A 12,710-nucleotide genomic window follows, 5' to 3' on the forward strand; every position below is an offset into this window, starting at 1 on the left:
GAAGTAGCTCTTGGTTTCAAAAAGGTTGGTGACCCCTGATCTAGATACTTAACATATCTTACCTGTTGATTCTCCAGGTCCTCATTATGTTCTAGCGGTTGAGTCTCTAGGTTATCATGTTCTCATGTCTTATCAGTTGGTTTGCACCATGTCCTAACAGCTGAGTCTCTATGTTCTCATCATGTCTTACCAGTTGGTTCTCATCGTGTTCTAATAGTTGGGTTTCCAGATCCTCATTGTGTTCTTGTAGTTGAGTCTCCATGTTCTCATAATGTTCTACTATTTGGGTATCCAAGCTGTCATCATGTCTTACCAGTTTGTTATTCAGGTTCTCCGTGTCTTACTAGTTAAATCTCCAGGTCCTCATTATGGTCAAGTTGTTGAGTCTTTAGGTTCTCATAATGTTCTACCAGTTCATCATGTTTTACAAGTTGGTTTTCCAATTTGTCATTGTGTCCTAATAGTTGGGTCTCCATGTTCTATACAGTATTTGTAGTTGAGTCTCCAGGTTCTCATCATATTCTTGTAGTTGAGTCTCCAGGGTCTCATAATGTTCTACTAGTTGAGGCTCCAGGTTCTCATCATATCTTACTAGTTGGTTTTCCAGGCTGTCATTGTGTCCTAATAGTTGGGTCTCCATGTCCTATGCAGTATTTGTAGTTGAGTCTCCAGGTTCTCATAATGTTCTCCGAGTTGAGGCTCCAGGATCTCATCATGTCTTACAAGTTAAGGCTCCAGGATCTCATTATTATTCTTGTAGTTGAGTCTCCAGGTCCTCCTTATATACTTGTAGTTGAGTCTCCAGGTTCTCATAATGTTCTACTAGTCGAGGCTCCAGGTTCTCATCATGTCTTACTAGTTGGTTCTCCAGGCTGTCATTTCGTCCTAATAGTTGGGTCTCCATGATCTATACAGTATTTGTAGTGGAGTCTCCAGGTTCTCATACTGTTCTACGAGTTGAGTCTCCAGGTTCTCATCATGTCTTACAAGTTAAGTGTCCAGGTCTTCATTATATTCTTTTAGTTTAGTCTCCAGGTCCTCATTATATTCTTGTAGTTGAGTCTCCAGGTTCTCATAATGTTCTACTAGTTGAGGCTCCAGGTTCTCATCATGTCTTACAAGTTAAGTCTCCAGGTCCTCATTATATTCTTGTAGTTTGGTCTCCAGGTTCTCATAATGTTCTACTAGTTGAGGTTCCAGGTTCTCATCATGTTTTACTAGTTGGTTCTCCAGGTTGTCATTATGTCCTAATAGTTGGGTCTCCATGTTCTATACAGTATTTGTAGTTGAGTCTCCATGTTCTCATAATGTTCTACTATTTGGGTATCCAAGCTGTCATCATGTCTTACCAGTTGGTTATTCAGGTTCTCCGTGTCTTACTAGTTAAATCTCCAGGTCCTCATTATGGTCAAGTAGTTGAGTCTTTAGGTTCTAATAATGTTCTACGAGTTGAGTCCCCAGGTTCTCATCATGTTTTACAAGTTGGTTTTCCAGGTTGTCATTGTGTCCTAATAGTTGGGTCTCCATGTTCTATACAGTATTTGTAGTTGAGTCTCCAGGTTCTCATTATATTCTTGTAGTTGAGTCTCCAGGTTCTCATAATGTTCTACTAGTTGAGGCTCCAGGTTTTCATCATGTCTTACTAGTTGGTTTTCCAGGTTGTCATTGTGTCCTAATAGTTGGGTCTCCATGTTCTATACAGTATTTGTAGTTGAGTCTCCAGGTTCTCATAATGTTCTACGAGTTGAGGCTCCAGGATCTCATCATGTCTTACAAGTTAAGTCTCCAGGATCTCATTATTATTCTTGTAGTTGAGTCTCCAGGTCCTCATTATATTCTTGTAGTTGAGTCTCCAGGTTCTCATAATGTTCTACTAGTCGAGGCTCCAGGTTCTCATCATGTCTTACTAGTTGGTTCTCCAGGCTGTCATTTCGTCCTAATAGTTGGGTCTCCATGTTCTGTACAGTATTTGTAGTGAAGTCTCCAGGTTCTCATAATGTTCTACGAGTTGAGTCTCCAGGTTCTCATCATGTCTTACAAGTTAAGTGTCCAGGTCTTCATTATATTCTTTTAGTTGAGTCTCCAGGTCCTCATTATATTCTTGTAGTTGAGTCTCCAGGTTCTCATAATGTTCTACTAGTTGAGGCTCCAGGTTCTCATAATGTTCTACTAGTTGAGGCTCCAGGTCCTCATCATGTCTTACAAGTTAAGTCTCCAGGTCCTCATTATATTCTTGTAGTTTGGTCTCCAGGTTCTCATAATGTTCTACTAGTTGAGGTTCCAGGTTCTCATCATGTTTTACTAGTTGGTTCTCCAGGTTGTCATGATGTCTTTATAGTTGGGTCTCCATGTTCTATACAGTATTTGTAGTTGAGTCTCCAGGTTCTCATATTGTTCTACGAGTTGAGTCTCCAGGTTCTCATCATGTCTTACATGTTGATTCACATCATGTTCTAAGAGTTGTGTCTCCAGGTTCTCATGTTTTAGTAGTAGAGTCCTTGTCCTCATTATGTTCTGGTGGTTGAGTCTCCAGGTTCTCATCAAGTCCTAGTAGCTGAGTCTACATGTTCTCATCATATCTTGCCAGTTGGTTCCCATTATGTTCTAATAGTTGAGTCTCCAGATTCTAATGTTTAAATAGTTGAGTCTCCTTGTTGTCATTATGTTCTAGTGTTTGATGTTTCAGGTTCTCATCATGTCTCAGCAGTTGCTTCTCATCATGTTCCAATAGTTGAGTCTCCAGGTTGTCATCATGTTTTAGTAGTTGCGTCTCCATTATGTTCTAGCAGTTGAGTCTCTAGGCACTCAACATATCTTACCTGTTGATTCTCCAGGTCCTCATAATGTTCTAGCGGTTGAGTCTCTAGGTTATCATGTTCTCATGTCTTTTCAGTTGGTTTGCACCATGTCCTAACAGCTGAGTCTCTATGTTCTCATCATGTCTTACCAGTTGGTTCTCATCGTGTTCTAATAGTTGGGCTTCCAGATCCTCATTGTGTTCTTGTAGTTGAGTCTCCATGTTCTCATAATGTTCTACTATTTGGGTATCCAAGCTGTCATCATGTCTTACCAGTTGGTTATTCAGGTTCTCCGTGTCTTACTAGTTAAATCTCCAGGTCCTCATTATGGTCAAGTAGTTGAGTCTTTAGGTTCTCATAATGTTCTACGAGTTGAGTCCCCAGGTTCTCATCATGTTTTACAAGTTGGTTTTCCAGGTTGTCATTGTGTCCTAATAGTTGGGTCTCCATGTTCTATACAGTATTTGTAGTTGAGTCTCCAGGTTCTCATTATATTCTTGTAGTTGAGTCTCCAGGTTCTCATAATGTTCTACTAGTTGAGGCTACAAATTCTCATCATGTCTTACTAGTTGGTTTTCCAGGTTGTCACTGTGTCCTAATAGTTGGGTCTCCATGTTCTATACAGTGTTTGTAGTTGAGTCTCCAGGTTCTCATAATGTTCTACGAGTTGAGGCTCCAGGATCTCATCATGTCTTACAAGTTAAGTCTCCAGGATCTCATTATTATTCTTGTAGTTGAGTCTCCAGGTCCTCCTTATATTCTTGTAGTTGAGTCTCCAGGTGCTCATTATGTTTTTGTAGTTGAGTCTCCAGGTTCTCATAATGTTCTACTAGTTGAGGCTCCAGGTTCTCATCATGTCTTACAAGTCTCCAGGATCTCGTTACTATTCTTGTAGTTGAGTCTCCAGGTTCTCATTATGTTCCACGAGTTGAGTCTCCAGGATCTCATCATGTCTTACAAGTTAAGTCTCCAGGATCTCATTATTATTCTTGTAGTTGAGTCTCCAGGTCCTCCTTATATTCTTGTAGTTGAGTCTCCAGGTCCTCATTTTATTTTTGTAGTTGAGTCTCCAGGTTCTCATAATGTTCTACTAGTTGAGGCTCCAGGTTCTCATCATGTCTTACTAGTTGGTTCTCCAGGCTGTCATTTTGTCCTAATGGTTGGGTCTCCATGTTCTATACAGTACTTGTAGTGGAGTCTCCAGTTTCTCATAATGTTCTACGAGTTGAGTCTCCAGGTTCTCATCATGTCTTACAAGTTGAGTCTCCAGGTTCTCATAATGTTCTACTAGTTGAGGCTCCAGGTTTTCATCATGTCTTACTAGTTGGTTTTCCAGGTTGTCATTGTGTCCTAATAGTTGGGTCTCCATGTTCTATACAGTATTTGTAGTTGAGTCTCCAGGTTCTCATAATGTTCTACGAGTTGAGGCTCCAGGATCTCATCATGTCTTACAAGTTAAGTCTCCAGGATCTCATTATTATTCTTGTAGTTGAGTCTCCAGGTCCTCATTATATTCTTGTAGTTGAGTCTCCAGGTTCTCATAATGTTCTACTAGTCGAGGCTCCAGGTTCTCATCATGTCTTACTAGTTGGTTCTCCAGGCTGTCATTTCGTCCTAATAGTTGGGTCTCCATGTTCTGTACAGTATTTGTAGTGAAGTCTCCAGGTTCTCATAATGTTCTACGAGTTGAGTCTCCAGGTTCTCATCATGTCTTACAAGTTAAGTGTCCAGGTCTTCATTATATTCTTTTAGTTGAGTCTCCAGGTCCTCATTATATTCTTGTAGTTGAGTCTCCAGGTTCTCATAATGTTCTACTAGTTGAGGCTCCAGGTTCTCATAATGTTCTACTAGTTGAGGCTCCAGGTTCTCATAATGTTCTACTAGTTGAGGCTCCAGGTTCTCATCATGTCTTACAAGTCTCCAGGATCTCGTTACTATTCTTGTAGTTGAGTCTCCAGGTTCTCATTATGTTCCACGAGTTGAGTCTCCAGGATCTCATCATGTCTTACAAGTTAAGTCTCCAGGATCTCATTATTATTCTTGTAGTTGAGTCTCCAGGTCCTCCTTATATTCTTGTAGTTGAGTCTCCAGGTCCTCATTTTATTTTTGTAGTTGAGTCTCCAGGTTCTCATAATGTTCTACTAGTTGAGGCTCCAGGTTCTCATCATGTCTTACTAGTTGGTTCTCCAGGCTGTCATTTTGTCCTAATGGTTGGGTCTCCATGTTCTATACAGTACTTGTAGTGGAGTCTCCAGTTTCTCATAATGTTCTACGAGTTGAGTCTCCAGGTTCTCATCATGTCTTACAAGTTAAGTCTCCAGGTCCTCATTATATTCTTGTAGTTGAGTCTCCAGGTTCTCATAATGTTCTACTAGTTGGTTCTCCAGGTTGTCATTATGTACTAATCGTTGGGTCTCTATGTTCTTTCTATACAGTATTTGTAGTTGAGTCTCCTGGCTCTCATAATGTTCTACGAGTTGAGTTTCCAAGTTCTCATCATGTCTTACATGTTGATTCACATCATGTTCTAAGAGTTGTGTTTCCAGGTTCTCATGTTTTAGTAATAGAGTCCTTGTCCTCATTATGTTCTGGTGGTTGAGTCTCCAGATTCTCATCAAGTCCTAGTAGCTGAGTCTACATGTTCTCATCATATCTTACCAGTTGGTTCCCATTATGTTCTAATAGTTGAGTCTCCAGATTCTAATGTTTAAATAGTTGAGTCTCCTTGTCGTCACTATGTTCTAGTGTTTGATGTTCCAGGTTCTCATCATGTCTTAGCAGTTGCTTCTCATCATGTTCCAATAGTTGAGTCTCCAGGTTGTCATCATGTTTTAGTGGTTGAGTCTCCATTATGTTCTAGCAGTTGAGTTTCTAGGCACTCAACATATCTTACCTGTTGATTCTCCAGGTCCTCATTATGTTCTGGCGGTTGAGTCTCTAGGTTATCATGTTCTCATGTCTTATCAGTTGGTTTGCACCATGTCCTAACAGCTGAGTCTCTATGTTCTCATCATGTCTTACCAGTTGGTTCTCATCATGTTCTAATAGTTGGGCTTCCAGATCCTCATTGTGTTCTTGTAGTTGAGTCTCCATGTTCTCATAATGTTCTACTAGTTGGGTATCCAAGCTGTCATCATGTCTTACCAGTTGGTTATTCAGGTTCTCCGTGTCTTACTAGTTAAATCTCCAGGTCCTCATTATGGTCAAGTAGTTGAGTCTTTAGGTTCTCATAATGTTCTACGAGTTGAGTCCCCAGGTTCTCATCATGTTTTACAAGTTAAGTCTCCAGGTCCTCATTATATTCTTGTAGTTGAGTCCCCAGGTTCTCATCATGTTTTACAAGTTAAGTCTCCAGGTCCTCATTATATTCTTGTAGTTGAGTCTCCAGGTTCTCATAATGTTCTACTAGTTGAGGCTCCCGGTTCTCATCTTGTCTCACTAGTTGGTTCTCCAGGTTGTCATTATGTCTTAATAGTTGGGTCTCCATGTTCTATACAGTATTTGTGGTTGAGTCTCCAGGTTCTCATCATGTCTTACAAGTTGAGTCTCCAGGTCCTCATTATATTCTTGTAGTTGAGTCTCCAGGTCCTCATTATATTCTTGTAGTTGAGTCTCCAGGTTCTCATAATATTCTACTAGTTGAGGCTCCAGGTTCTCATCATGTCTTACTAGTTGGTTCTCCAGGTTGTCATTATGTCCTAATAGTTGGGTCTCCATGTTCTATACAGTTTTTGTAGTTTAGTCTCCAGGTTCTCATAATGTTCTACGAGTTGAGTCTCCAGGTTCTCATCATGTCTTACAAGTTAAGTCTCCAGGTCCTCATTATATTCTTGTAGTTGAGTCTCCAGGTTCTCATAACGTTCTACAAGTTAAGTCTCCAGGTCCTCATTATATTCTTGTAGTTGAGTCTCCAGGTCCTCATTATATTCTTGTAGTTGAGTCTCCAGGTTCTCATAATGTTCTACTAGTTGAGGCTCCAGGTTCTCATCATGTCTTACTAGTTGGTTCTCCAGGTTGTCATTATGTCCTAATAGTTGGGTCTCCATGTTCTATACGGTTTTTGTAGTTGAGTCTCCAGGTTCTCATAATGTTTTACGAGTTGAGTCTCCAGGTTCTCATCATGTCTTACAAGTTAAGTCTCCAGGTCCTCATTATATTCTTGTAGTTGAGTCTCCAGGTTCTCATAATGTTCTACAAGTTAAGTCTCCAGGTCCTCATTATATTCTTGTAGTTGAGTCTCCAGGTTCTCATCATGTTCTACTAGTTGAGGCTCCAGGTTCTCATCATGTCTTACTAGTTGGTTCTCCAGGTTGTCATTATGTCCTAATAGTTGGGTCTCCATGTTCTATACGGTTTTTGTAGTTGAGTCTCCAGGTTCTCATAATGTTTTACGAGTTGAGTCTCCAGGTTCTCATCATGTCTTACAAGTTAAGTCTCCAGGTCCTCATTATATTCTTGTAGTTGGTTCTCCAGGTTGTCATTATGTCCTAATAGTTGGGTCTCCATGTTCTATACGGTTTTTGTATTTGAGTCTCCAGGTTCTCATAATGTTCTACTAGTTGAGGCTCCAGGTTCTCATCATGTCTTACTAGTTGGTTCTCCAGGTTATCATTATGTCTTAATAGTTGGGTCTCCATGTTCTATACAGTATTTTGTACTTGAGTGTCCGCAGGTTCTCATACTGTCTTTGTAATTAAGTTTCCAGTTTCTCAATGTGTCCTATTTGAGTCTCCAGGTTGTCATCGTGTCCTACTAGGTCAGTCTACATTACAGGCTCTAATTGTGTGTTACTAGTTGATTCTCCAGGTTCTCAACCTCTCCTATTAGTTAAGTCTCCATGTTCTCATTGTGTCTTACAACTAGTTAAGTCTCTTTGCTCTCATTGTGTTCTTACAACTAGTTAAGTCTCTATGTTCTCATTGTGTCTTACAACTAGTTAAGTCTCTTTGCTCTCATTGTGTTCTTACGACTAGTTAAGTCTCTATGTTCTCATTGTGTCTTACAACTAGTTAAGTCTCTTTGCTCTCATTGTGTTCTTACAACTAGTTAAGTCTCTATGTTCTCATTGTGTCTTACAACTAGTTAAGTCTCTTTCCTCTCATTGTGTCTTACAACTAGTTAAGTCTCTTTGCTCTCATTGTGTTCTTACGACTAGTTAAGTCTCTATGTTCTCATTGTGTTCTTACAACTAGTTAAGTCTCTATGTTCTCATTGTGTTCTTACAACTAGTTAAGTCTCTATGTTCTCATTGTGTTCTTACAACTAGTTAAGTCTCTTTGTTCTCATTGTGTTCTTACAAATAGTTAAGTCTCTATGTTCTCATTGTGTCTTACAACTAGTTAAGTCTCTATGTTCTCATTGTGTCTTACAACTAGTTAAGTCTCTTTGCTCTCATTGTGTTCTTGCGACTAGTTAAGTCTCTATGTTCTCATTGTGTTCTTACGACTAGTTAAGTCTCTATGTTCTCATTGTGTCTTACAACTAGTTAAGTCTCTATGTTCTCATTGTGTCTTACAACTAGTTAAGTCTCCATGCTCTCATTGTGTTCTTACAACTAGTTAAGTCTCTATGTTCTCATTGTGTCTTACAACTAGTTAAGTCTCTATGTTCTCATTGTGTTCTTACAACTAGTTAAGTCTCTATGTTCTCATTGTGTCTTACAACTATTTAAGTCTCTATGTTCTCATTGTGTCTTACAACTAGTTAAGTCTCTATGTTCTCATTGTGTCTTACAACTAGTTAAGTCTCTATGTTCTCATTGTGTCTTACAACTAGTTAAGTCCTATGCTCTCATTGTGTCTTACAACTAGTTAAGTCTCTATGTTCTCATTGTGTCTTACAACTAGTTAAGTCTCTATGTTCTCATTGTGTCTTACAACTAGTTAAGTCTCTATGTTCTCATTGTGTCTTACAACTAGTTAAGTCTCTATGTTCTCATTGTGTCTTACAACTAGTTAAGTCTCTATGCTCTCATTGTGTTCTTACAACTAGTTAAGTCTCTATGTTCTCATTGTGTTCTTAAAACTAGTTAAGTCTCTATGTTCTCATTGTGTCTTACGACTAGTTAAGTCTCTATGTTCTCATTGTGTTCTTACAACTAGTTAAGTCTCTATGTTCTCATTGTGTCTTACAACTAGTTAAGTCTCTATGCTCTCATTGTGTTCTTACAACTAGTTAAGTCTCTATGTTCTCATTGTGTCTTACAACTAGTTAAGTCTCTATGTTCTCATTGTGTCTTACAACTAGTTAAGTCTCTATGTTCTCATTGTGTCTTAAAACTAGTTAAGTCTCTATGTTCTCATTGTGTCTTACAACTAGTTAAGTCTCTTTGCTCTCATTGTGTTCTTACGACTAGTTAAGTCTCTTTGCTCTCATTGTGTTCTTACAACTAGTTAAGTCTCTATGTTCTCATTATGTCTTACAACTAGTTAAGTCTCTATGTTCTCATTATGTCTTACAACTAGTTAAGTCTCTATGTTCTCATTGTGTCTTACAACTAGTTAAGTCTCTATGTTCTCATTGTGTCTTACAACTAGTTAAGTCTCCATGTTCTCATTGTGTCTTACAACTAGTTAAGTCTCTATGTTCTCATTGTGTTCTTACAACTAGTTAAGTCTCTATGTTCTCATTGTGTCTTACAACTAGTTCAGTCTCCATGTTCTCATTGTGTCTTACAACTAGTTAAGTCTCCATGTTCTCATTGTGTCTTACAACTAGTTAAGTCTCCATGTTCTCATTGTGTCTTACAACTAGTTAAGTCTCCATGTTCTCATTGTGTCTTACAACTAGTTAAGTCTCTATGTTCTCATTGTGTCTTACAACTAGTTAAGTCTCCATGTTCTCATTGTGTTCTTACAACTAGTTAAGTCTTGTGTTCCCACAAATAGTTAAGTCTCTATGTTCTCATTGTGTTCTCACAACTAGTTGAGTCTCCAGGCTCTCATCTCATACAAACGTAACTGACATTACTATATTAACATGAAAAACATTATTATTACGGAGTCATACATAGGTCAAGTAAATATTTGAGTATTTATTTTTATCTAAAAAAAAACATGTGTGATGATATATTATTATATAAAATTGCATAGAAAAATATATGCATTTTTTATATGTTTAAAAAACACATTTTAAAACCAAGAACAAGTACAACATACACAACAGCCGTTGGTCTTTATCATCATTTGACAACCGTTGCCATGGAAACTGCTATGCGCAAACATCAACGTAAAAAAAAAAAAAAAAAAATGGCGCTAAAAATATTTAATTTTGAGATTTCCTTAATGCAATTAATGTACTACATTTAATATACTTTTATCCAGTGTAAAGTCTCTTTTTGGGACATTTTAATCATCTCGCCACAAACAACATCAGACTCTCAAAAAAATGAGCTTTTGTTCATCTTTTGCATTCAAACAGCACAGAACCAAAGAGGAGAGAGAGAGGGGGGGGGAACAGCATTTGGAAGGTTTGCAAAATGAGAGGGAAAAATTGAATAAATAAATAAATCAGTAAAACGCCTCCACCCTGCCTCCTCTTTTGAGTCTTACTCATCCACGCGGCTTCTTGAAACGCAACTGAATCACTGCCTGCGCAAACACGCATTTGCCAGTACCAGCACACACACACACACACACACACACACACACACACACACACACACACACACACACACACACACACACTGCATCTCACTCTTGAGCTAATCCATGCACATGCAGACAAATTCCACCCCATCCACCCACCCCCATCTCTCTCTTGCAGCCAATCCAATTAGCTGTGTAGCAGCTCTCACAACTAACTCATAAGTCAGGGGATGGAGGGGGGTGTATGGGGGGGGGGGGGGGGGGGGGGGGGGGTTAAAGAATATGAAAGCACATACATGCTGACCATGAAAAGATTGGAATTGACCATGAGGTAGGAAAATAAGACATAAAGGAAACATGCTTTGTCCCCATGCCTTAATGCCACTGCTATTGCCCCCCCCCCCCTTTAATTTGGTATTGCAGAAGAAGAATGAGGGTGTGGGGTTGCACGCACGACAGACGTGACTCACTTGGTCGGAAAAAGAAAGTCTTGCAAACAAAGAAGCTGCCATTGTTTGATTGACATCTTAACACGGAGCACATGTCCACACAAAACAACAGCAGCAGTTTGCCAATCATTGGGTGTTCGATGAAGAAATCCAACATGTTGTTGCTGCTGCGGAATGCTTGCACATGAACACATGAACGCATGAACGCATGAAGGCGCTGCACTGCCGCAAAAAAACACCTTCGCTCACATGGAACTCATCTGAGATATTTTTTGGTCATAATTCATCTTGCTTCATCTTCTTCATGCAGACGACTATAGGGGTGACGACACGTCGGGGGGCGGGGGGTGGGGGGGGGAGGAAAGGAACTTACCGATGTGTAACGCTCCAGACCGCCAAATTGTGCACAGGAAGCAGCCATGGGGGTGAAGATCGTCGCCTCTTCCTCCTTTCCTTCCAAGACAAGAAAGATGAAATATGAAATATGTGTGCCGTCTCCAGGAGAAAAATGTCAGGTGTCGTCTGTGCTGCTGATGCTGCTGCAAAGACGACGTGCCGACTGCTGCTGCTGAGGAGGAGGAGGAGGAGGAGGAGGAGGAGGAGGAGGCAAGAAGGTGGGGGTCTGATGTCAATAAAGTGAAAGAAGCAGTTCTCTCTCATTTTAGAGAAGCACTGGGTTATGAATAAATATGATGGAAACCATTAACAAAACAGCAAATGATTATACAAACCCCGTTTCCATATGAGTTGGGAAATTGTGTTAGATGTAAATATAAACAAAATACAATGATTTGCAAATCCTTTTCAAGCCATATTCAGTTGAATATGCTACAAAGACAACATATTTGATGTTCAAACTCATAAACCTTATTTTGTTCTGCAAATAATAATTAACTTAGAATTTCATGGCTGCAACACGTGCCAAAGTAGTTGGGAAAGGGCATGTTCACCACTGTGTTACATCACCTTTTCTTTTAACAACACTCAATAAACGTTTGGGAACTGAGGAAACTAATTGTTGAAGCTTTGAAAGTGGAATTCTTTCCCATTCTTGTTTTATGTAGAGCTTCAGTCCTTCAACAGTCCGGGGTCTCCGCTGTCGTATTTTACGCTTCATATTGCGCCACTGCTTCACGGTGGAAGAGGGTTTAGTGCGTCTGCCTCACAATACGAAGGTCCTGCAGTCCTGGGTTCAAATCCAGGCTTGGGATCTTTCTGTGTGGAGTTTGCATGTTCTCCCCGTGAATGCGTGGGTTCCCTCCGGGTACTCCGGCTTCCTCCCACTTCCAAAGACATGCACCTGGGGATAGGTTGATTGGCAACACTAAATGGTCCCTAGTGTGTGAATGTTGTCTGTCTATCTGTGTTGGCCCTGCGATGAGGTGGCGACTTGTCCAGGGTGTACCCCGCCTTCCGCCCGATTGTAGCTGAGATAGGCGCCAGTGCCCCCCGCGACCCCGAAAGGGAATAAGCGGTAGAAAATAGATGGATGTTTAGTAGGGCCAACAGAAGCTCCAGCCTATCTTGCCGATTGTATTGTACCATATGTCCCGGCAAGAAATCTCCGTTTAAAGGACTCCGGCTTATTAGTGACTCCCAAAGCCCAAAAAAAGTCTGCGGGCTATAGAGCGTTTTCCGTTCGGGCTCCAGTACTCTGGAATGCCCTCCTGGTAACAGTTCGAGATGCCACCTCAGTAGAAGCATTTAAGTCTCACCTTAAAACTCATTTGTATACTCTAGCCTTTAAATAGACCCCCTTTTTAGACCAGTTGATCTGCCGTATTTCTTTTTCTCCTCTGTCCCACTGGAGGCGGTCCAGTCCGGTGGCCATGGATGAAGCACTGGCTGTCCAGAGTCGAGACCCAGGATGGACCGCT

At 40.2% G+C, this 12,710-nt stretch overlaps 1 protein-coding gene across 3 annotated transcripts in view; it reads right to left on the reverse strand.

Moving 5' to 3' along the window:
- The window catches only part of LOC133568856 (pituitary adenylate cyclase-activating polypeptide type I receptor-like), a 72,853-nt gene extending 61,463 nt beyond the window's left edge, over positions 1–11,390 (reverse strand). For all 3 annotated transcript variants that reach the window (XM_061921035.1, XM_061921033.1, XM_061921034.1), the window contains exon 1: positions 11,207–11,390. In XM_061921035.1, the coding sequence (XP_061777019.1) occupies positions 11,207–11,254 (48 nt within the window). In that variant the 5' untranslated portion in view covers positions 11,255–11,390. The remainder of the gene's footprint in view (positions 1–11,206) is intronic.
- Positions 11,391–12,710: the final 1,320 nt, after the last annotated feature.

This window comes from Nerophis ophidion, linkage group LG14 (genome assembly GCF_033978795.1).
Source record: "Nerophis ophidion isolate RoL-2023_Sa linkage group LG14, RoL_Noph_v1.0, whole genome shotgun sequence".
Lineage (NCBI taxonomy): Eukaryota > Metazoa > Chordata > Actinopteri > Syngnathiformes > Syngnathidae > Nerophis > Nerophis ophidion.